This window comes from Lycium barbarum, chromosome 3, assembly GCF_019175385.1.
Source record: "Lycium barbarum isolate Lr01 chromosome 3, ASM1917538v2, whole genome shotgun sequence".
NCBI classification, from domain to species: Eukaryota; Viridiplantae; Streptophyta; class Magnoliopsida; order Solanales; family Solanaceae; genus Lycium; species Lycium barbarum.
Window position 1 is genome coordinate 50,004,592 of NC_083339.1, and position 23,646 is coordinate 50,028,237.

General features: G+C 35.3%; 2 protein-coding genes across 4 annotated transcripts; one reads left to right on the forward strand and one right to left on the reverse strand.

Moving 5' to 3' along the window:
- Nucleotides 1–544: 544 nt before the first annotated feature.
- On the forward strand, nt 545–1,213 carry LOC132630805 (uncharacterized). The gene has a single exon (XM_060346404.1). It carries the CDS (start codon nt 545–547, stop codon nt 1,211–1,213), a length of 669 nt encoding a protein of 222 aa, XP_060202387.1.
- Nucleotides 1,214–2,759: 1,546 nt separating this feature from the next.
- On the reverse strand, nt 2,760–13,873 carry LOC132631161 (protein SCAR2). Of its 3 annotated transcripts, none has more exons than XM_060346760.1 (10): nt 13,488–13,873; nt 11,537–11,700; nt 11,041–11,164; nt 10,818–10,947; nt 8,280–8,341; nt 7,221–8,191; nt 3,907–7,136; nt 3,671–3,823; nt 3,457–3,561; nt 2,760–3,344 (listed from the first exon to the last, which is right to left on the reverse strand). In XM_060346760.1, the coding sequence occupies exons 1-10, from the start codon at nt 13,640–13,642 to the stop codon at nt 3,291–3,293; spliced, it is 5,148 nt and encodes a 1,715-aa protein (XP_060202743.1). In that variant the 5' UTR covers nt 13,643–13,873; the 3' UTR covers nt 2,760–3,290. The 3 variants fall into 3 exon arrangements, with proteins under 3 accessions (XP_060202743.1, XP_060202742.1, XP_060202741.1); XM_060346759.1 differs by having other exon boundaries at nt 3,907–7,157; XM_060346758.1 differs by having other exon boundaries at nt 3,907–8,191.
- Between the last annotated feature and the right edge of the window lie 9,773 nt (nt 13,874–23,646).

Genomic DNA, 23,646 nt, shown 5'->3' on the forward strand with positions numbered 1-23,646 from the left:
TTTGGACTTTTCTGCAAGTTTTGGTGAGATTCCGATGAGGTTCGGATAGCTTTGGGTTGTGTCGCACTCGGGTTTGAAGTTTCAGCGTCATTTCTTTAGGCATAAAGGGTATCATATTGAGCAAATGAGCTCCTAATTGTGTTTCGATTAAACCGTTAGATCCATATCATGAATACGGAACCATAGCAAAAAGAATCATCGAATTTGAACGTCGTATGAGGGAGTTATGTTCATTTTAGTGTCGGAGAAATTTTTGTGTCTAGTGTGGTCGCGGGTGCGGAAAACGGGCCGCAGGTGAGGAAATGAGTCTGCAGTTGTGAAAATGCCACGTGGCAGTCCGCAGGTCTTAGGGACAGGATCAAATGAATACTCCAAGAAAGCCCTTGTAGCATGGGACACTGTGTGTCACCCGAGATCAGCAGGCTTCTCCCTATGGAACAGAGCTGCGATTTATAAACTATTATGGGCAGTGGCAAAGGAAAAGCAGTAGCTATGGGTGAAATGGGTGCACACTTTCTATATAAAAGGAAAGGATCTATCTCAAATGCCTTCTCCAAAGCAGGCAAGTTGTGTAGTGAAAAAGGTTTTTGATGCTAGGAAATGGTGGAACATAAATGTCGACTGGAGGGGAGCTATGGACCAGTTTGTCACAAATGGCAAGTATAGTATTAAAAAGACCTACGGGTACTTCTTTCCTCAATACCCAAATGTGACCTGGAGAAAGCTCATTCTGATAAAGGGGTTGATACCGCAACATCAGTTCATTCTATGGCTGGCATTGCACAACAAGCTCTCTACGGTGGACAGTTTAACGAAATGGAATATCCAGGTCTCAACAGACTGTGTAATGTGCTCATCTGGCCTGGAGGAAACTCACTCACATCTCCTTTTTGATTGTTTATACTCCAAATTCATATGGAGTACACTTTTGATGTGGATGGATTATACCAGAACTATTGGCAGTTGGAATGAAGAAGTAAGGTGGTTGTCTTCTTTGATCAGACAGACAAAGGCCAAAACTTTCATGCTGGGCTTCCTATTTGCTGCTACTGTCTGTGTTGTTTGGATTGAAAGGAATAATAGGAGGCTTAACCAGCTTGAAAGAAGACCACAAAAGATAGTACGCGAGATTGTCTTACAACTGCATATTGTGGGGCAAAAACATGGCAAGTGGACTAGCATCTTAGGGAGGCTCAATAGTTTTCCATGTTAGGAACCAAAGGAATTGCTGCTAAAGGAAGAGACGGGAGGCTAATACCTTTCCTAGAAAGTGCTTAGGCTCCAGTTCCTGATAGCATATGCATACTCTTTTGGTTCTCTAGTGTTATGTTCTGATAGTTTTTTAATTTACTTGAGAGCTAGCTCCATAGTCCAACTGAGCTAGTATGTACTGAATGAATCACTTTGGTTAAATGAAAAAATTTCTGTTTTGACCAAAAAAAAAAAAAAAACTTTGATCATTTAGTATTTTGAGCTTATTTTGAGTTCTAGAGCTCCGTTTGAGGTAATTTTCACTGCGTTGTTCTCGTTTCAATGAGGGGGTAAGTATCTAACCTTTATTTTGGTGTTTTCCCATGATTATTTTTGTTGGTTATCATTTTAGGGGATTCGACTGTTCATTCTAGCCTTCTAGGAGGCCAATTTTGAGATGAAAAATTAGTGTTCTTGGCTGGCCAGTTTTGTCTACACTTCCTGACTCTTTGATCGTACTTAACATTTACAAAAATAAAAACAATCAATTGGAGGGGAACTTCATCATTACAAACTTCTATTACATTTTCTTGAACCAACAAGACAACCCATTTACAAATAAATAATATAAAAACTTAAGAACTTTACTAGGCCAAATATGCCGTCAAAGTATGCGTATGAGACCAAATATACTCTTCATTTGGAGCCGGGTAAGTCTAGGTGTCTTAAGATTATGACACATATCAAGATTTGAGGCTAATTAACTAACTAATGTCATAATTAGATTAAGTAGGGAACCGTTTAAAATAATATTTCGCAAAGTATTCAACGTTAAAGGTATATGCTAACTAAAGTATTAAAGGCAGGCAAATCTGCTCAAGTACGAGGGCATAGTTAGACTTTTTCCGGTTTATGTTTGAAAACTTTTTCAACTTTAAACTTCCCATTTCATCTTCATTACATGTCATGACATGTTTAAATCAAAGGTTCTAAAACTTTCTTTCTTTAAACTCCATGTTCCGTAAGGATAAACTATTCTCCAGTAAACATCTTAGTCCATCACGAGAGAAACAAGCGTCTCCAAGTAGAACCCAACTCATTCGGAAGGAAATCTACAAAAACGATTTTCGTAAAGGTAACTTTTATTGGGATGTTTGTTCTGCTATTTAGAAAGATCACGAAAGAAAATGCCATCTCAACGAAAGACGTGAGCTCAACCCTATTACAAAGATCCAAGTAACACCCAGTTCATTGGGAAGGGGAAAACACCAATGCCATTGAACAAAATAGTCCTAATGTAACCTTTCTGCAGCAATGTATATGAACCACAGTTCATAAACATTCTACATTACAGTTCAGGGAAAAATCACCCTCACATGCCAAGTAGTACTTGTGCCTCACTCACCATAAAAAATTTCCAGTTGAGGGTTTCTATGCAATCACTTGCTCGACGTTTTGGCCCAGCTAACGAGGTCTATCACATAAGCAAAAGGCAAGTGTTTTTCCAGATTAACACGATGCCAATATCGTTGTAAGTTATTAAAAAAAAAAAGCATTTGAACCCTGCATTCCTATCAAAGTAACAGAAAGCTGTCATTAAGTCCCAGAACCTGGGCAAAATATCAGTATTTTATACACAACAGAATTGTTTGATTAAAGTATACACTAAATTTCAGCACTTACAGTGTAAATACTCTCTCAATATTGGACAAATCAAAGCCACTACTATATGGTAGATACAAAAATTGACCAGGCCCTATACACTAAACTAGTAAACAAGAACTGCAAATATATAACTGCCTTTACATGAAAAATGAATAACAAAGCGCTTGCACGCAATCTCATGATTGAATATACTTTCCATACTATGACGTGGAGACAACACTAACAATTGGCTACATGATAGAGATAGAGAGAGGGGGGGAGAGAGGAGAGGGAGAGAGAATTTTACAAGGGGAGAGAAAGGCATAGAATATTTTGACAAGAGAGACTCCCAATCTATTTCAGCATCAGCTTGACTCACTGAGAATGTGGTTGAGATTCTTCTGAATCCATGGCACTAGGAATGTGTCCAACAATTTATCATAGTGCTAGAATTTTCATGAATCACTCCAAGAATCCTCGTCATCCTCTTCATCACTTCCAGCAAAGGCCTGTAACATGGAAAATCTTAGCACCAGTGATATACAGAGGCTCACTTGATTCGCATTTATGCCATTGCGTGTGTGCGCGCGCACACATACCTAGAGAGAGAGAGAGACCGACCTGGCGAATTGTTTTTGCTTTCTCCAAAATTGCAGCAACTCTCAGATTAGTCAGAGGACCCTGAATACTAGGCCTTGTTGCAACCGTTGGTTTCAGATTGAATGACTGGAAAATCAAGGAAGATGTTTTCAGCTCGGAGAAATACTTACCAACTAAGAATATGAAAAACATGAACTTAAAATGCAAAGCTAAATAAATGAAATTGATATCTTACTTTTTTCCTTATTTGTTCCAAGAGAGAATCTCTTTCATCAACGTTCTGTATTTCAGGCCTAACTCGCTCTGGAACCTTCCTCAGCTGCAAGAAAGAATCTCTTTCATCAACCTTCTGTATTTCAGGAATAACCCGCTCTGAAACCTTTCTCAACTGCACAACGATTCAAATTTTAGAGATGGGAAGTTTATTAACACTGCAATCTCCAAGTTCGACCAAAATGAAGCAAAACTTACTTTGCTTTTGTCATGCGAGGCAAGATCGTCAATTAGTGGAGTCCGTGGTCTTTGTAGTTTCACCGCGCGAATCTCATTAGTGTTTCCTTCCTCCACAGCTGGCCAAATAATTTCTGCCTCTGTAGTTGGAATGCTATGATCAGGCTTTGCATTTCCTGTATATGATGGAAGAACGGTTCCATGAGCCACCACATTTCTCTCCAAACTTGTGATGGTCTCTTCAAGATTGGATCTGTTTAAGCAAGTCTCCGGTGCAAACTGATGGAGGGGATGATGCTGGGACTGGGATGTTTCATGGGATAATGACTCAGAAGCATCTGTAATCCCTGCATCTGTAGGAGCTGCTTTTGGTTTTATTCCATCACTATCTGGCAGATTTCCTTCCAAATGAGCAGAGCCTTGTTCCTCTGAAAGCAATTCTGGAGCAACTTGATTCTGTGGTTGGAAGAGTTCTTCACTTGAACCCAAAGCATCAATAGGAGGTTTATCCAGAGAAGTTACATCTGGGATACAATTAGCAGGCTGTGCTTCCCCTCTTATAGCATGCAAACTAGGCGGCTGCACCTCATGATATTGACCTGGCAACGGAAAGTGGGTCTCAGTGGAGTGTTTATCAGCTGGATGAATAAACCTAACACTACTGTTTCCACACAGAGTTGTGGGTGGAGAAGTCAAACCTGATTGCACCACGCCATCAGAGGAATACATATCAATAAGTTCTGTACTCTCTGTAGCTTCAGCTGACAGCATGTTTACATTCACAGGTTGAGCATTCTGATCAGTGCTAGATGCCATACTTGATGAATTGACACCTATATGATGCTGTGTTGGCTCCTCATCCAAATCAGGGGAAGAATGTAGTTTTCCAATCCTCCATTGAATTGGAGGAAGTGGAGGCAATGGGGGCATTTCTGGCAGATCGATCTGGGGTTCACCAGGAAGCAGGACAAAGCCAGGAGAGGTAGAAATTATCGTATTCCCGTGTTCAAAAGGATTTACATTATGGTTGCTAAGAGGTAAGGGATTTGAAACCGAAGGTTGACTAGGAACATTTGCTACAAAAGGTACGGATGAAGCATTGAAGGCTCCTACTATGTCAGCATGATTGGAGAGGCATGCCTCTTCAACCTGAGGCAACAGCCCCTCTTTAGTTGCATGTTCATCTATCAATTTCTCTTTTTCTGGTTCTTTACATGCTATTTCATCATCTTTTTTGTGCAAAGATGACAAACTATCTTGGTTGCTCTGTGATAAAAGCTCAGGCAATGAAGGATGACTGGGACTAACTGTTGGTGAAGATATTGAAGAAGCTTCAGCAGATTGCTCAAGGTCAAAGGAATCCACCAGTTGTCGCTGGGTTAACAGCGGTAATGGCTCTGACTTTGCCTCACCACTATCCAGCACCTCCCTTTTATCATGCTCATGGATTGCTGACTCAGCCCTCTCTTCTGCACAGTAATCAGTTAGCAAAAGTTGAGGATCTTGATTGCTGCTGTTGGCTAAAACGTCTGGGACTACATCTTGACTTGGAAGGCTTGCGAGCAATGATAGTAAAGAAGCATCAGATGCTCGGTCCACTTGACTTGAAGGCTGCATTTGTTCCAGGAGAGGTGATTGATCCAAATCAGCTTTGTCCAGCAATTCCTCATTGAGTTGATTGTCTTCTAATTCATCCTTTCCTTCTTCAAGGGAAACAGTTTGCGAAGATGAAGCATCTTCAGTGGAGTTAACAACATTCCTCCTTTGGGAGGATACCTCTTCAGTATCCAAGCAACAATCTTTTAATTGTGGTTGACTCAAAGCAGAGTTCAAATCAAATGTGTTTTCAGCATCATAAGAAAGTTTGCTTCCACAGAGAGTGTCAAGAGCTTCTGACTCGGGATGATGAGAGTTGGATGCATCAAGCACAAAGGAGTTAGAATCCGGGATATCAGCTATCTGCATCTCAAACTTTGATTCTGCATGGCTATCAGGTAGATCAATTTCCAATTCATTCTGGCTGGAATGTCCAATTAAGCAAACAGATTCTTCTGAAGAAATTTTGTGATCTAAATATGAGTATAGACCATCAATATCATCTTTATCAGCCAAGGCAGCAAGAGGAGAAGCAGTCTCATCTGTGACATCAGACTTATCGATCTTATTTTCTGTCTCATCTGAAAGTCTTGGTTCCTTGGTCAATGATTCGAGATGTGGAGAGGTAATCGAACCAGTGGACCCGATAGCAGTCAAAAGCTCACTGGGGGCAGTATTACCCTTTTCCTCAAATTTTGTTATACTCGAAACTTCGACAAGATTTTCCTGACTAGAACATGAAATATCCGATTTTCCAGATTCAAGTGGCTGAATATCGTTTGCAGTTTCTGAAATCTGAGGGTTCAGGGCATCAACAGAATCAAGGCCATCTATCCCACTGTTCTTACAGAGGTCTCCTGGCTCAGACGTAACTGCATCACTGAATGCCCCACACGCCTCTTCATGCTCTTCATCGGCATCACCACCTTCAATCTCTGTGGTACTCAGGCTATGTGGCTTTTGCATGCATGTATCTTCTGCAGTTTCATCATGAGACATGGTAAACCATGAGTGGTTGCCACATTCTTTGTACGAAGCACCCAATATATCTGGTATTTGAACTGAACCATCAGAACTACCATTAGAATTCTCATTGTCTAGACCATCCAGATGGTTTGGATGGTTTACAACCAACACCGAAGGTGAGGTATCAGCTTCTTTCGATGAAGGACAATTAGAAAGATTATATAAGGAGGTTGAATCATCACGTAGCGATGGATCCTCACCATCCAAATTGGGCAACTGCTGATAATCAGAAGACAATAACTCACGCCTATCTTCAGAAGGAACATTAAGGAGCTCAGAAGTAAAGGGAAGATTATTAACCAGATTCATATCATTGTGTAAATTGCTTTCATTCTGGATTACAGGGGATTTTGATTGTGGCAAGTTATTGCTGGCGTGCCAAGGAATTTCAGACTGATTTGATGCACAAGACACGTTCTCACAGTTTCCATCAACCAAATCATCTGTTAGCTTGACTTCAATGGATGCTCTAGATGGTGAATCATCTCCATTCTGTTCTGGAGCATTAAGGATAACAGGAGCATGGGGTGGACTGACATGCAAATCTGCTGCATCTTCTGCAATGCTAGTTAAAGGATTTTCACTCTTGCCATGGGCAACAAAATTTTCATTTGTTTCAGCTCTCATCCCTGCAACTTCCACAAATATTCCTGCATAAGCATGTATTGGCACATGAGTTGAATCTGTAAAATTTAGGGTAGTAGTTGGCTCACCAGAGTCACAACTGCCACTGGGTTCCCTAGCTACCATAATGCATTTGATATCATAATCACCATCTTCTGGAGGCTGGGGTAATTGAATCGCCTCATTAACAGATGGATGCTCACATGAAGTATCAGAGATCTTAGCTCCCTTACTAGAAATTTTGCTCTCTAAAAGGACACTCTCAACAGAAGTGCTAGGGGAATCAGAACAAGAAAAACTAGATATTTCTTTCTTAGAATAACTATTCCCATCATCAGATACTGTAGAGTTCTCCATTGAATGAGAATCTGAAGATTGAGCTTGAAGCTTTTCACTGCTAGAAGACAGGCCTAACACTTGCTTTTTGCTGTTCAAGAAGTGCAAATCCCTTTTGGCTCTCTGCTCGGAGTCTGTTTCTAGTTCTGACTCCATTGTAGTTAGGGCATCGACGTAATTATCTATTTCACTTGCAACATCATCAGACTCGTAACCAATACCTCTTTCTGTTCGGCTTTCTCCATCCACTGCTATTTCCTTTTCATCAACCACGCTATGAGTAGAAGGCAAGATATCTGTTGATTGTGATTTATGGCTTCGTCTGGAAATTCCTCGAACTCGATAGTGGGAGAGATCCTCATCGACTTCATCTACGCATGGTTTCAGAGCAGTGCGCTCTTCACTTTGTGGTGGAGATGGAGATAAAGATGCACTCTTGTTTCTCTGCATCACCTCCTTATCAGGACTCGGTGGTCTAATATCTTCAGTGTCCGTCAAAGTTTCATAAGCATCAGTCGATGTCAATCTCAAAGGTGATGAATCAATACTGACTTCATGTACTACTTTATGTTCTGGTGAAGAAGCTTCCAAGAACTTGTGCATATAGCTCTTTCCAGTTTTCGAGTGAAATGGAAATCCATTTAGCTTTCTTTTCAATTTCACGCGATGTGCAGGAACATTTATACCGTTTTCAATGCGTTCCTCCAAGAACAGCTGATGGAGTCTGTAGAAATGTGAGGAGCACAGAATAAGATACTCGACTAGAGATATCACAATACATACTTAAATACATTAGGCATCAAGGATCTCACTTGGCATGTGATGTAGGCAACACCTCAGGTGTCTCCCCATTCCTCCAGCGTGAACCTCTCTTCTGCAACAGCAAGATGAAAAATTATTTTGAAGCACAAGAAAAGATAATGCAACTTCATCATCACTAACATTATAACTGAGAAGAAGCTGCTTGCTAATGGATGAAATTGTAAGAACCCTCCGGAAACAATAGCCAAGATGGAAAGACTTGCTTTATCAAACCCCACCCCCATCCTTAGAGAAACTTCTTATGCAGAATGCAGGTTTTCTCTATTATGTTAAGGTGTCGTTTGGTAGGGTGTATGAGAATAGTACTGAATAGGGTGTATTAGTAATGCTGGGATTAGTTATACTGAGATTATTTCTTATCGGCTGTTTGGTTTGGTGTATTAAAAATAACATGCATTGCATAATTTCTGTAAAAAATTGTTTACAAAAATACCCTCCACATGCTTTAGCTTTGTATACTTTCTTTGCACGGCTAGTTCTTTTACTCTCTCTTCAACGACTATTTTTATTGCAGCAGTTGTATGTTCTCTGTTTCACTTCTCTCCATCACTGTCTTATTTTTTTTTGTCAAAATCCCTCATTGAACTGCCTTATTCATGTAAATTTAAGTGAATGTGTGTATTTGTTTTTGTAGTCTATTGATATTAGAGTTAAGGGTGTTGTCTTTTTACAGTCTGCCAGTAGTGCATATATGCCATTTCTTGGCACTAAAATTTTATGAAATTCGCATGGTTGCTACTAAGATAAAGTCATAAAACTGTAATATGTGAATTGATGTTTTAGATGGAATATTATGTTGATTGAAATTTGCAAGTATGTGCTACGAAGTCAAAACCTGTTGAATCTACTGCCAAGCTACAGTTATGGGCAATTGTGTAATGTATTCGACCATCTGCTTGATAAAAGCATTGAAAGTCTGAAAAGCAAATGGATGGTAATTGCATATTTACATTTTAAAACAAGAGTTGTTTTGGAAAAGGTTTTGAGGGACTTCAAGGTCAATTTTGTCTCTAACTATGCTTATCCATGTATTAATAACCTTGGTATTGCTAACACCATGGTTTGCTATGTATAAGGATAATATCAAATATGGTGTATGACTAATACAGGTATTAATTATACATAGATTGAAAAAGTGCACCAAACAAGGGATTAGTAATACCAAAGCTAATACATGTATTATTTTCTCTAATACATTCTACCAAACAACCCCCAAGTGAAAGTCGTCTTTCTGCCTATATGCTAAAGCTGAAGGGGCTCCTCTAATCTTATAACAGATATCAGATGCCCCATAGTTTAAAAAATAAGCACATTAGGATGCATACCTGTGCTCAAGTAGAAAGTAATAGTTTCACTTCTAAGTACAGGTGTCAAGTTAAACTTAACTATTGTAAGGGGGTAAGATCATTCTGCTCTGTTTCTCCTCACTTTTTGGGGTCAAGATGGAGCTATGAGAGGCTGGCTAGATAAAGCTTTATGAAGGAGGGCAACAAAGGCTCAAGCAAATAAGCACATGTTACCGCATGAAGAAATAAATGTTCAAATAACTGGAAGAGAGTATTCAGGACTTATCATAATACCACTAAAAACCTTCCAATTGTAACCCAAGATAGAGGAAAAGAGAAAACGTCATCTTACATATCAAGCCAGAGAAAATACCATTAAATCAGCACGTGACTCATATAAATCCCAAGGTAAACCAAAAGGTTGCAGAGAAACAGGAGTAATAATTTCTCTTCTTTTTAATTACCTTTAGTTAACTACTTAATTTTTCTCAGGAAAATCTCATGAAAAGGGGATTTAATTTTAGTCCAAGGTGTTTCTTTTGTGGTGAAGAAGCAGAGACTGTTAGTCAACTCTTTATTCACTGCAAGATTACCTTTCAGATATGGAGTTTATCCATCAATTTGAAAGGGTTAAGATGGATAATGACTGAGAAAATTGTTCAAGTCCTGGAGATGTGGAATAGTTATGCCAACCTTTCTGGCCACAGAGAGAGATGGAGAATTATACCAGCTTGCATCTGGTGGACTGTGTGGAGTGAAAGGAACCTTAGATGTTTTGAAAATAAGTGTAATTCTTTACAGAAGATGAAAATGAACTGTCTTGCTTTATTCTACTTTTGGTGTAAACAGGAGTATATGGAAGATCTAGAATCATTTCTGGATGTCTTAGGTTCTATATAAGTTTTTGTTATAGGATTGAAGATCTTCTGAATACTCCTTTGTAACTATGAGACCTTTAACTGTTTGTGGCAGGTCTGATTTTTGGATAAATATACAAGTGTTACCTTTTGAAGGGGAGCCTTGGCGTAACTGGTAAAGTTGTTGCCATGTGACCAGGAGGTCACGGGTTCAAGCCGTGGAAACAGCCTCTTGCAGAAATGCAAGGTAAGGCTATGTACAATAGACCCTTGTGGTCCGGCCCTTCCCCGGACCCCGCGCATAGCGGGAGCTTAGTGCACCGGGCTGCCCTTTATTTTTTTTATACAAGTGTTACCTTTTCAAACAAAAAAAAAAAAAAATTACCTTTGTCTTGCGAGTTTTCTTTTCCCTCTGAACATCTGAAGATGAGAATGCATAAGAGGATGGCTCGACCTTAAAGAATGAAGGGTCAGTATAACGTTTCAGACATGCTCCAGCTCCAGCAACATCGAACCTGTTATAATCCATTAAGTTTGTCAAACGCTGTTCTAACGAAGTTTAACCCTCTATTTAATGAAAGCTGTTGACAAGAAATAACAGAACATACTTGTCTAGAAGGAATAGGCGAGGTGGACCTCTGCATTCTTCATATGAGTCCATTACAAATCGAGGTAAATCTTCCCTTGTTACCATATTTTGGCCGATTCGCAGATTAGGATGCCAATCAGTACCTGAAATAACATTTGTATTACAAATACTTTTATTTACTCATAGGTCGAATATGAAACTCAATAAATTCCTCAAAATACTAATATTCATTTTTATGAAATGAAAAAAATACTATTTTCATATATGACACATATTGTATTAATCCGCATTCTATGTTCAGGAAAATGAAAGATAAATCTTATATGTGCGTACATGCACACGCACAAACATGTATAAAACAGTTACAAGCACCACAAAATTAGAAACAGCGGAATCTTTTGGTACAGAGGTAAAAAGAAGCAAGAAGAGCCATCAAAGTGCACGAAATAGCAAAGTATACTAAGTCGTCCAGGATCTATGGTGTTATTGACCAATGAAATGCTCTTAGAAATTACCAGTATTATAGAAGAAGGAAGAATGATTGGTCTGTGAGAGGAATGCCCTCTCAATCAAAGGAAATTCTGCTTCAAGCTGCTGGACCCTGACCGTCAAACTATGGCCCCTTGCAGCAGTTGCCATCACCTCTTCATGCAAGTCATGGAATATCTCAGCAGCAAACCTTCAACATTTACAATAAACAAAAAATACCAACATTTTAGTCGCTACCGCAATTAAACAGAACTTCAACCGCAGTACATTCTTTACAAAATAAAGTGATGATCAGGCATCACTTGCAGCAACATAGTGGATAAGCAGAAAGGCCCATATGTGACACCACATTTTAATAGATACTACCAAATATATCTGCCTTGCAGTTAATTGATCAGCAACTAAATAGATTAAGCTCTACATTATCATGAGCATATTCTTTTTCTTTTTAATAACCGTGGTGTTCGGGCCAGCTTGCGTGCACCTCGACTAATTCCACGGATACCTACCACCTCCCACCAGCAACAGGTACCAAGTAACTCAGTCCACCAAGGCTAGAACAGATGGGAAGAAATCACCTAGAATTTAGTCTCTGCTAGGAATTGAACCTGAGATCTCATGGTGTTCAACCCACTTCATTGACCACTAGGCCACACCCTTGGGTGCTTCTAACGACAATATTCTAGTTTAATGATTCAAATAATAAAAAGAGAGGGACTCCATAAGTATTTACACAGCACTCACTTGTAAATGCTACATATGCTAAATCAAACAGCCGAAAAAGCAAAAAAAGAAAAAATTAGTCACATTCTCCAATGCAATCAAATAACAATTCAATTAATGAACTCACAAATTCAAATTTCCATTTTCAATTACTCCAAAGTGTCTGCTAACTACAAGTTTCAATAGATTTAAATACTGATATATTTCTATGATCATATATCGCTATCAAACAGCCGAAAAAACCACACACAAAAAAAAAAAAAAAAAAAAACAGTCACATTCTCCAACGCAATCAAATGCTCCCTCCGTCCCAAAAAGATTGTCTTACTTACCTTATTAGTTTGTCCCAAAAAGATTGGCACATTTATATATGTAGAAATAATTTAACTTTATAAGATGATTTACAGCCACACAAATATCTAAGGCTTGTTTTGGACAATACATTTCAAACAATCTTCCTTTATTTCTTAAACTCTGTGCCAAGCAAAACTAAGACCATCTTTTTGGGACGGGGGCAGTAACTATTCAAATTTCCATTTTTAATAACTTCAAAGTGTCTTCTAAGTACAAGTTTCTATAGCTTTCAATAATGGTATATTTCAACGAGCGTATCATTATTGTTTCAACGAACTTAAACAGGGGAAGAAACCACCTATTGTTTCAACGATCTTATCTCACTATATCGATTCAAATTACGAAATAAAAAGGGGATTTAAAACACAAAATCCACACAGCATTTACTTGTAAAAGACAAAATTCCAAACTCAAAACAGTTGAAGGCAAAGCAAAAAAAGAAGAAGAAGAAGAAGAAGAAAAAAACGTAGTCACATTCTACAATGCAATCAAATAACATTCAAACAATGGACTCACAAATTCAAATTTCCATTTTCAAATTTTCTTCTAACTACAAGTTTCTATAGATTTCAATACTGATATATTTCAACGATCTTATCAGACTATATCGATTCAAATTACGAAAAAATCAGCCGAAAAAGGCATTAAAAAAAGTAGTCACATCCTACAATGCAATCAAATAACAATTCAAATTTCCATTTTCAATAACTCCAAAGTGTCTTGTAACTACAAATTTCTATAGATTTCAATACTGATATATCTCAACGATCTTATTTCACTATATGGATTCAAATTACGAAATAAAAGGGGATTTGAAACACAAAAAGTAGAAGACAAAATTTCTAAAGTCAAACAGCTGAAATGGAAAAACTCATCAGAAAGCAAAGGCAAGATACTGACTCGGCGAGGTCACCAAGCTGGCGCAAAACACCGACAAGGCCAGCCATAGCAACGCCTTCAAGTAGAGCTTCTGGATCATCTTTATCTGCACTTTTGTACAGCTCTGGATCAGCCAAGCTGTACTCATTCCGTATTTGATACCTGTTTAAAGGCATTTTCTCCACAAAATCGAAACCCTAATTCCTCAAATTCATCATATCAATTGCACACACATTACATTTTCCACATTCAATTCACATACATATGTGTACGTATGGAGTTTGTGTATAGCTGTATCTTCGATGTGCGTGTTGGTAATTGTAGCTATAGAGAGAGAGAAAGAGAGGTGAATGTCAATGTACAGTTGAGAGAAGAGGTGAGGACTGGACAGAGGACCGGTTGACTATATTAAGAGCCCGTTTGGATTGGCTTATAAGTTGGCTTATAAGCTGTTTTCAGCTTTTTTGAGTGTTTGGCTGGCCAGCTTAAAGTCATTTTATGCTTAAAATAAGCTTAAAAAAATAATTGGACCCATTTGACTTAGTTTATCTAAAGCAACTTATAAGCTGAAAATAGCTTATAAGCCAAAAAAAATAAGTTAGACTACCCCAACTTATTTTTTTCAGCTTATAAGCTGCAAACAGCTTTAAGCTGTAAGCCAATCCAAACGGGCTCTAAATATGAGTCTGCTTGGATGGGCTTAAAAAATACATATTATAAATCAAAGAAAATAAGTTTAGGAAACTGCTTTATAAGTTGAAAATAGCATATAAGTTAAAAAAAAATTGGGTAATCTAACTTATTTTTTTAAGCTAAGCCAAATGCTCTGTTACTACCCCTGTTTATCACAGTTATTGAAATTATAATTTCTATACTTTTATGACTTTTTTGATTAATTTGCGGGTATTTTAAGTTTTTAACTAACTACCAAGCTAGCTACTACAATCGACAATCACATATAACAGGTAAATTTGTCAACTAATGTGATACAAATAATTATACACAAAGCGTTATAGAATTGCAGCTTTAATAATACAAGAATTAGTTTATTACTACTATTAGTTATTTCACCTTATAATAAATAAAATTCATCATAACTCATAGATGTACTATTAATTATGCCAATTTTTAAAAATTGCAAGTCAAACACCGTATTAATATTATAATACATGAATAATTTATCTCCAAATCAGCTACCAAACGACCCCTTATGCTTCACTTCTCAACCATGCCATTTTGTTGATACTTAGTTGTAAAAGTTAGTTATAGCTCTGAAATATAAGTAAAATAAATTTATAAATATGAATCTTAAGATGATGAATAAAAATTGACAAATTTAAAAACGTAAGTATAGAATTCATGTAATCTCACAAACAATTATAAATTATTCATTTTAAATATTTATTTTGAATAAGTTATATCATTATTTAGATTGCTGAATTGAATTGAGGTTATAATTAAAGTTACTAATAGAAAATCAAAATACTTAATTATATAGTAGTAAGCATAAATGGCGAAATTAAAGAAAATATATTCTTTTTATACACATGTGATAGTGATAAATTGAAACTACATGTTGTAGCTGATACGGTTTTGATACTTTTGTGCTTTAACCGCTCGATCATCTCACCGGGTAACGAACTTTTATAAATATTTAACTAAAATATATTAGTATAATTTCTAATTCTTTTGTTTTAGGAACATCACTGTTTGGTGACTCAAAATGTTGTTTCATTAATTATGTTATTTCTAATAGTTAAAATATGGTTCATACCCTATACTCCTACATAATTTCTAAAATATAACTTGGGAATTTTGGAAGGAAATCGAACAAATAAAATAGGATTGGTGTGTACTGAGTATGCTGGACAAGTCGCGGCTGAGCTGGTCATGCCGCTCATTGTGGGGGCCTCACTTGTATTGGATCTTGCATCTATTCACACATAGCACGTAGCTTATGATAATTTTTCTTTTTATTAGTAGCGTATGAATCCAACAAAAATTAATGCCCATCAAGGTCTCAACTTCTTTTTTTGCCGTTTTTAGCCCAAAAAGAAAATTTATTTTCGGCCAAATGATATGCTTTAAAGTCAATTGCTTTTCCCTTTTTAACTGCTCTCATTCTAAAAAAGAAAAATAGATACTAATAATTTGCCTTTGCCTAACTCAACTCAAAAGCTAATTCAAAAGCTGAGCATTGCTCAAGTGGAGACCAAGCATGAATATTGGCTTTCACAAGGATGTCATGTCTTCCATTAAAACTGACAAGTTCCAATGCGATTAACTAATCCTTGAAACTTTTACTTTTTTATTCTCGATTTTTCTTTACCACACTTAACATAGTGATAAAGAAAATGACGAAATAAAACTATGAGAGTTAACACATTTAATTTGATACTTATTCACAGTCGAGTGGTCTCATTTGGAGAAGGGATTGCACGTGTTTATGGATTGAACAAGATTCAAGCTAGGGAAATGGTTGAATTTGCCAGCGGTGTGAAAGGAACAACCTTGAATCTTGAGAATGAGAATGAGAATTAGAGATTATTAACCTAGTGGTCAATGACAACAACAACATAATTAGTGCAATTCCACAGATAGTGTCAGGGGAGGCTAGATTGTACGCAAACCTTACCCCTACCTCGTGAACGTATGAGGTCAAATTCGAAATTGACAGGTGGTAACACATGGCAATGGAGAAAGGTCAAACGTGAGTCAGTAGAGATAGCCTCCGATCCAGTTCATATGCGGGTCAATGAGCATCCCAAGATAACGGTCAAATGAGTCATGGCTCCGGAGAAGAGGAATCGAGCATAAGGTATTGATGGACAAGATAAGTCCTAGAGGCTAGCCGTTACAAAAGATCCCAGGGTCGTTACTCAACCTTGATAATGGGCATTTAATGGGTTTAATGAGTGTGATTCATGGATCTTGTTCTTTGAAGTTTAGCTATAAATACGACCCTACATTCTTATTGAAGGACATTCGAATTCTGATTAACATACAAAGCATCACACTTAGCAATTCTTGGAGTCCTTGTTCACTTCCAAATTTCATTATATTGGCGCATTGCTCAATTTTGCAGCTTTCTTCGACGACTTTGTCATCTTATAACGCCGGGATTCATGCCACTCTTGTTTACTTATTCAATTTTTGCTATTTTGTCCTTTAATCATATTATTATATTACGTTTCTTATCTATTCAATTTGGTCATCTTACTCTGCGTGTCAATAAATTACGTGTACAAATTTGACTTTACCGTTTTAGGAGTAAACAGTGGAGGTAGAGATGTTGTTTCTGAATGACTCTTAACTCAAGTAGCGTATATCAAAGCAGTTGGAAAAATAAAGTACAACAGTAAAAAAGACATAGCAAATAGTAGGACTAATCCTACATAGAATTTAGAACGAAGAACAGTACGTAGCCACAACAAAAATAACTGAAGCACACGAAACAATCAGAATTCAAACCGCAATTGAGATAAACACTGTGTGATTTCTTTTACATCTCTATAAGCTTCCATCAATGGAATTATCATGGCGGAGGGTAGAATTTAAACTATATACAAGTATGGGTTTGCACCCATGCTTCGTTGTCCGTCCATCATTAAAAAAAAATGGTGTGGGCCCCATACTAAACACCAACTAATTAATTAAAAAAAAGTGGAACCCACCATCTCCTAACTCACGAAAAAAAAAAGGTGAACCCCATATTAACAAAATCAAGTAATATAAAAAAAAAGTGAATCCCATAGTAAAAAAACAAACAATGTCAAAAAAAAAAGTGCATCCCATATTAAAAAATCAAACAATATTCATGTAATTTCCAAAGTATCTCATTAAATCAATAATGATGGATTCATTGCCACATGCGTATCAACTCATTAGTGGGAGCAAATGAAATTATTGTACAACAACATACTTAAAATACTTATATATTAAAATAAGATAGAATTTAATTACGTTTTCATATTTTCCTTACTCTAATAAATGTGAAAAGAGATTAATATCATAGAAGAAAAAATAATATTAAATGGAGATCAAATAATTAATAAGGTAAATTAGTGAAATTATAATTCTAATTGACATTGCCTTAAAAAATCATGCAAAAGACAACATGACAAGTAAAATGAGTTAAACCAAAAATATTTATCAAAAATTGAAAAATAGTAGTTCTTCATTTCAAATTTCTACTTTGTTTCATTTTAAACATGTAAAATTAATATAATAATTTGAATTAAAATTATCCAAATCAAAATTTGATAAAAAAAAAATAATAGGTATTGTTTAGGCCCAATCTACATACATTAACAATAGAATATTTTACACCTTTAAATTAATCGAATTAAAATTCAAAGTATCAACTGATGCTTAAATATTACTATTTTTTTATCTCAAAGAGAGAAAAATAGTTTCCTTTTAAATAAGTCTTCTCTTTTAAAAGTATTAATAAATTTTTGCCAACTTTGTATTCGTAGCAAACACTAATATAATAAAGTTTTGGATACGGAGCACAAACTACAATGTTATATTAATCGTGTTTTGAACATAATATTATATATATATATATATATATATATATATATATATTACTTATAGAAGAGCCGGTTTATAAGCAAGATCGTCGTCCGTCCTTTGGTCCCATTTTTTTATTTAAGGGCAAAAAAATCCTTTGTGGTCCCACCCACTTTTTTATTTAAGGGCAAAAAAATGACATTTTATACTTTATATTACCAACTCTTCTAAAGTAGATAGAAATACTTTATTGTATTTCTATTTTTCTACTATATAGAAGCATCGGTTTACCCATGCTTCGTCGTCAGTCACTCTTAAAAAAAAAGGTGGACCCCATACTAAAAACGTCAAGAAATATAAAAAAGAAAAAAGAAAAAAAATGGATCCCACCCTATCCAAACTCATGAAAAAAAAAAAAGTGGATGCCACCCTCTCCAAATTCATGAAAAAAAAAGTGGACCCCATATTAAAAAAACAAGCAATGTCAAAAAAAAAAAAACGTGCACCCATATATTAAAAAATCAAACAATATTCATGTAATTCCCAAAGTATCCCCATCAAGTCAATAATAGTGGATTCATTATTATTGCTTTTCTTCAAAAGGTTAAGTAGGTAAATACATACAATTTTCTTCCTTTTTTTTTATATTAACTTGAGATCTAATCTAGATATTTAATTGTTGTATTTGTTATTCCACCATGTCATTTATTTGTTATGTTTACTAAAATAAATATACTTAAAATATTTATATTTTAAAATAAGATAGAATTTAATTACTTTTTCATTTTTATTCTTACTCTAATAAATGTGAAAAGAGATTAATATCAAATGGAGATCAAATAATGAATAAAGTAAATTAGTCAAATTATAATTCTAATTCCTGTTTCCTTAAAAACCCATGCAAAAGACAACATGACAAGTAAAATGAGCTAAACCGAGAATATTAACCAAAAATTAAAAAATAGCATTTCTTCGTTTAAATAGAAAATCAATTTCTACTTTGTTTCGTTTTAAACATGTAAAATTAATTTAATAATTTGAATTAGAATTATCCAAATCAAAATTTGATAAAAATAATAAGTATTTTATACCTTTAAATTAATCGAATTAAAATTGAAAGTATCAACTGATGCTTAAATATTGCTATTATTTTATCTCAAAGAGAGGAAAATAATTTTATTTTAAACAAGTCTTCTCTTTTAAAAAGTATTAATAAATTTTCGTAGCAAACACGAATATAATAAAGTTTTAGATACCGAGCTCAAATTATAATGTTATATTAATTGTGTTTTGAACATAGTGTATATATATATATATTATCACTATCCAAACACAACTACATATACATAGATACAATATAATCCAAAGTGTTGGGCCCGTACGCAGCACGGGCATAGGCCATCTAGTAATCTAAATATGCGTTTGCTGGCCTGACCACCACATTAAGAAAAAAGCATATTTCATTTTCTTATATAAATAAGTATTTCAATGTTCAAATTTCAATAATGTAAGTACTGATAAACTGGAAAAAGTTAGTGCATCAGAACTTTTATAAACGAACTTTTAATTAATCGTAATCATGAAAAGCTGCTTCACGCTGAAATAGTAATAATGTCATATTTTTGTATTTATTTGACAATATTAATAAATATTTTATGTGGAGACCACTAAATTTGTAGTAATAATATATGAAAACTGGTACCATTCTTTCTTATGAATGATTTCTGTTTGTTATTTAATATAATAAGGTTGGTTGACTATTGGTGGAACATCCTTTGAGAAAGATAACAGAAATTAGGGGTGTACATAGACCTAGTTGGTTCCGGTTTTTTAAAGACTAAATCAAATTAATTGCAGGCTTTTAAATCTATAAATCAAACCAAACCAAACCAACAAAAGTTGGGTTTTTCAAACTCCGATTTTCTCGGTTTTTTTTTGGGTTCTCTGGTTTTTCGGATTTTTTTTCGGTAAAGTCTTCATACAAAACATATAACTTGTACTTAAATATTTCTTTAATTCTAGTAAGATACGATTGTCTAATTAAGATATTTATTAAGAAAATAACAAAAAATGTGAGATGAGAGATACATTGTACTAAAATATTCAACAAAAAAAAGTAATGAAATTGCATAAAATAAAATGATCATAATAAAAAAGTATTAAGTCATGCTATAATAAATACGGCTAATTTATAAAGCATATAGAAAAAATGATCATAGTCTAAAAGTACTAAGTCATGCTAAAATAAATTTTTACCCTAAAATAAGTACGGCTAATAAGTATTAATTGCAGGACTAGATATTAAAGAAAAATAAAATAAAATTAAGTTATGTATTTTCATGCTAAAGAATAGATATCCAACATTATTGTCATTCCTAGTGTTAGAATCAAATTTCTTTTGTTAGTATTAGTATTGGTTTGATTTTTGTTAAGTTTTATTTGAGTTACTAATATCTATGGGCTATAAAACTTATTGGATCATTTAAAATTCTAATTCTAAGCTTGAAATAATATGTTAAAAGACAAAAAATTATGAAAAAGTTTAAGAAATATTTATAAATTACATTATAAATAAATATTTTTATGTATAAAATATTTTTGAAATTTTATAAATGTAATGCCGAGTTGGTTTGATTCGGTTTGACTCTTTTTAGTTAAAATCAAACCAAACCAATAGTGTTCGGGTTTTAATTTCTTTTTTAAAACCAAACCAAGTCAAACCAAACCTCTAATCGAATTTTTTTCTCGATTTGATTTGAATTATAGGTTTGATGCGGTTTGTCGGTTTTCTTTGTATACGCCTAATAGAAATGAATGACTACAAAACTAATATAATCTTTTTTAAAAAAAAAATCAAGTCCTAAATGGAGTACGTACCTCCTATTCTTTTTCTCTTTTCTTTGTAAGGGCGATATTGTTTGTGATTTTAACTTACAGAATGGATATGTGTTGTAGGTTCTATGATCAGAAAATAAAATGTAGATTAAAAATATTATTTGTGTGTGACTGCTCATTTGGTTAAGAAATTGTTTATGGCCTTTTTGATTGGTTATTAACATGGCACTTTTACCTAATTCTCCTTTTGTGTGTCAATTATTTTGCCCATAATTTCATTTATTTTAGTTGTTTTCTTCACATATTATATCAATAAAATGGAAAATGATTGTAATATAAACACAACTCCAATCATGCAAGGATCTAGGGGTTGGTATTTTTATACTTTAAATTCTTTGAAAAATATTTTTGTTCATGTCTTATTAAATTTCATCCTTTAATGTAAGCAAATTTTTCACTACAAAAGCACAACTTAAATGGTGCAGCTTCAACTATTAATTAAACTCTTGTAAAGTTGTCTATGAGTTCGGAACCAAAATGACCCAATAAAAACTCAAGCGAACTAAAATACCCCAAAAAAAAATTGATACAAAAGTACCTTTAGCGCAGTATTTTACTACGCTAAAAGATATTCCTTCTCTCCTTTAGCTCAGTTAAATACTGCGCTATAGGAGACCCTATTTTCCCAAAACAGGCTCTTATTACATTTTCACACGTTTTACATACTTTAGTTGTATACTAATCATGTTTTAAGACTCCGGAACTTTAATATTTTATATAGAACCCTACTTATTTTTGTGCGATTAATAAGGTAGGCTCAATACATCAAGGATACGCAAAAGTTCGGATTGTCATCTTAGTGGTTGAAAAGTGCTCGAAGTCCATTTTTTGTTTGAAGACTTGTAGTCATTAGCCTTACGATATTTATGTTTTAGGGTTTCGTGTTATTTTTAAATTAATGCTTAACTTTATTTCAAATGTGTCACTTTTTTTTTATTATCAATATAGGATGTGACACTATAAATAATAATAAAGACTAAGATAATATTTATAAATATAAATAGAAACGCTTTAAATATATAATATTTACTTAAACTGTACAGGATTATTGTATGTACTAGTGGGTCCCACATGTAGTACGCCGGAGACTATCCTTAGGCCTAAGGCTCATACCATCCCCACCTCCCTCGCCATCGTCTCCATCGCCCCTTTTCCTCTTAATAACCGGGCGCTCTAAGTCATGATCATCTCCTTTTCCCCTGGCCCTTGCGCCCTTGACTAGAACGCGCTTCTTCTTGGGATCTAGTCCCACTGGCACGCTTAGAACCTCAGGCTGAGTTGGGTCTGTAAACACGACCTCTTCCTTGTCGGGAGTTGCCACTGCAGGCGCCGAAGGATGAACCCGAAAAATATATAATAATTAATACTATTTCTTATTTATTCAATTAAATACATTAACGTTTGTTGAATAATATCGACAGGCGCCTGAGTATGCTCCTGAGGTGGGTCTGTAGGCGTCTGAGATGGGCCTGGTGCTGAATATGATGTAATCTCCTGGACGAGATGCTGTTCGAGGTCCAAATAAAGATTAAAAATTTAAGTTAATAGTCACCTTATATTGAATAAAATTGATTTTAAGTAAAAATCTTACATGTGTCTCGAGTCTCATGAGAAGACACCTCTGCCTCAGCAGGCTCATGAGAAGGCTCCTGAATGGGTCACTCCTGTGACCCACTGGCGCCGAATCCTAAAATATGAAAAATTACGAAATAATAAGTAACATATATATATATATATATATATATATATATATATATATATATATATATATATATATATATATATATATATAGATATATTTAAAATAAGCACTTTAAATAATCAAATATGTATTTTAAATATTCATCTTATATTGAATAAAATTGATTTTAAGTAAAAAGCTTACTTGTGGCTCGATAGTCTCATGAAAAGACACTTCTGGCTCGGCAGGCTCATGAGAAGGCTCCTCAATGGGTCGCTCTTATGGACCCATTGGCGCTGAATCCTAAAATATGAAAAATTACGAAATAATAAGTAACATATATATTTAAAATAAGTAATTTAAATGATCAAATAAGTATTTTAATTACTAACCGGGATTAAAAAGTCATCGAAGTAAAGAATCCTGGGTCCCTCTAAATTCCTCACAGGCCGCTCATCACCTAATGATGCACGTAACGCCACCCAATCAAAGTCATCACGCTCCTCCATGTGCGCATTCTGGCTCGGCTGAGATGAAGACCCTGGTATCTCAGCAAGTAGGAGCGCCGGTGTAAATGTAGGTGACTGTCCAGGTGAGCTGCCACTGGCTTCGAACGGCTGCGGGTGGACTAGAACGGGAACGACCTCTGGAATGGGAGCGGTCATCTGTCTCATCTACCAGATGGTGTCCTCCACCACCAGGTCCTCTAGCAGCAGCAATACGTCCTTACGTGCACCACTGTCACGCCCCAAAACCAACCCTAGACGTGACCGGCATCCGACGTCATGAACAACATCGGAAGAACCTAAACAATGCAATAATAACACTTGAACCCGCCAGGTTCAACATTCACCTCCAGCAGTTTATAAAATAAATGTAACATCAAGTTTCTTTTTAATAATCTTTCCTTATTAAATTAAACAAAGTTATAAATAACTGCATATGTCAGGGTCATAATTATGAAATAAGATCAGCGGAAGTCTAATATAACTAATAGTCTTAAACGTGGCAACCACCCAGTAAGTCGTACGAGACTTTGACAATCTACCCACAATTCTGACCACTATCTATGGAGCTTCTAAGAGACAT

Bases quoted from the DNA above. Each gene is read 5' to 3' on its own strand.
- LOC132630805 (XM_060346404.1), top strand. From the start codon at position 545: ATGCCTTCTCCAAAGCAGGCAAGTTGTGTAGTGAAAAAGGTTTTTGAT.
- LOC132631161 (XM_060346758.1), bottom strand. From the start codon at position 13,642: ATGCCTTTAAACAGGTATCAAATACGGAATGAGTACAGCTTGGCTGAT. The intron at 8,192-8,279 runs GTGAGATCCTTG...ACATTTCTACAG, and splicing joins TTGCCTACATCACATGCCAA to ACTCCATCAGCTGTTCTTGG. The intron at 3,562-3,670 runs GTAAGATATCAA...TTGATTTTCCAG, and splicing joins TGGAACAAATAAGGAAAAAA to TCATTCAATCTGAAACCAAC.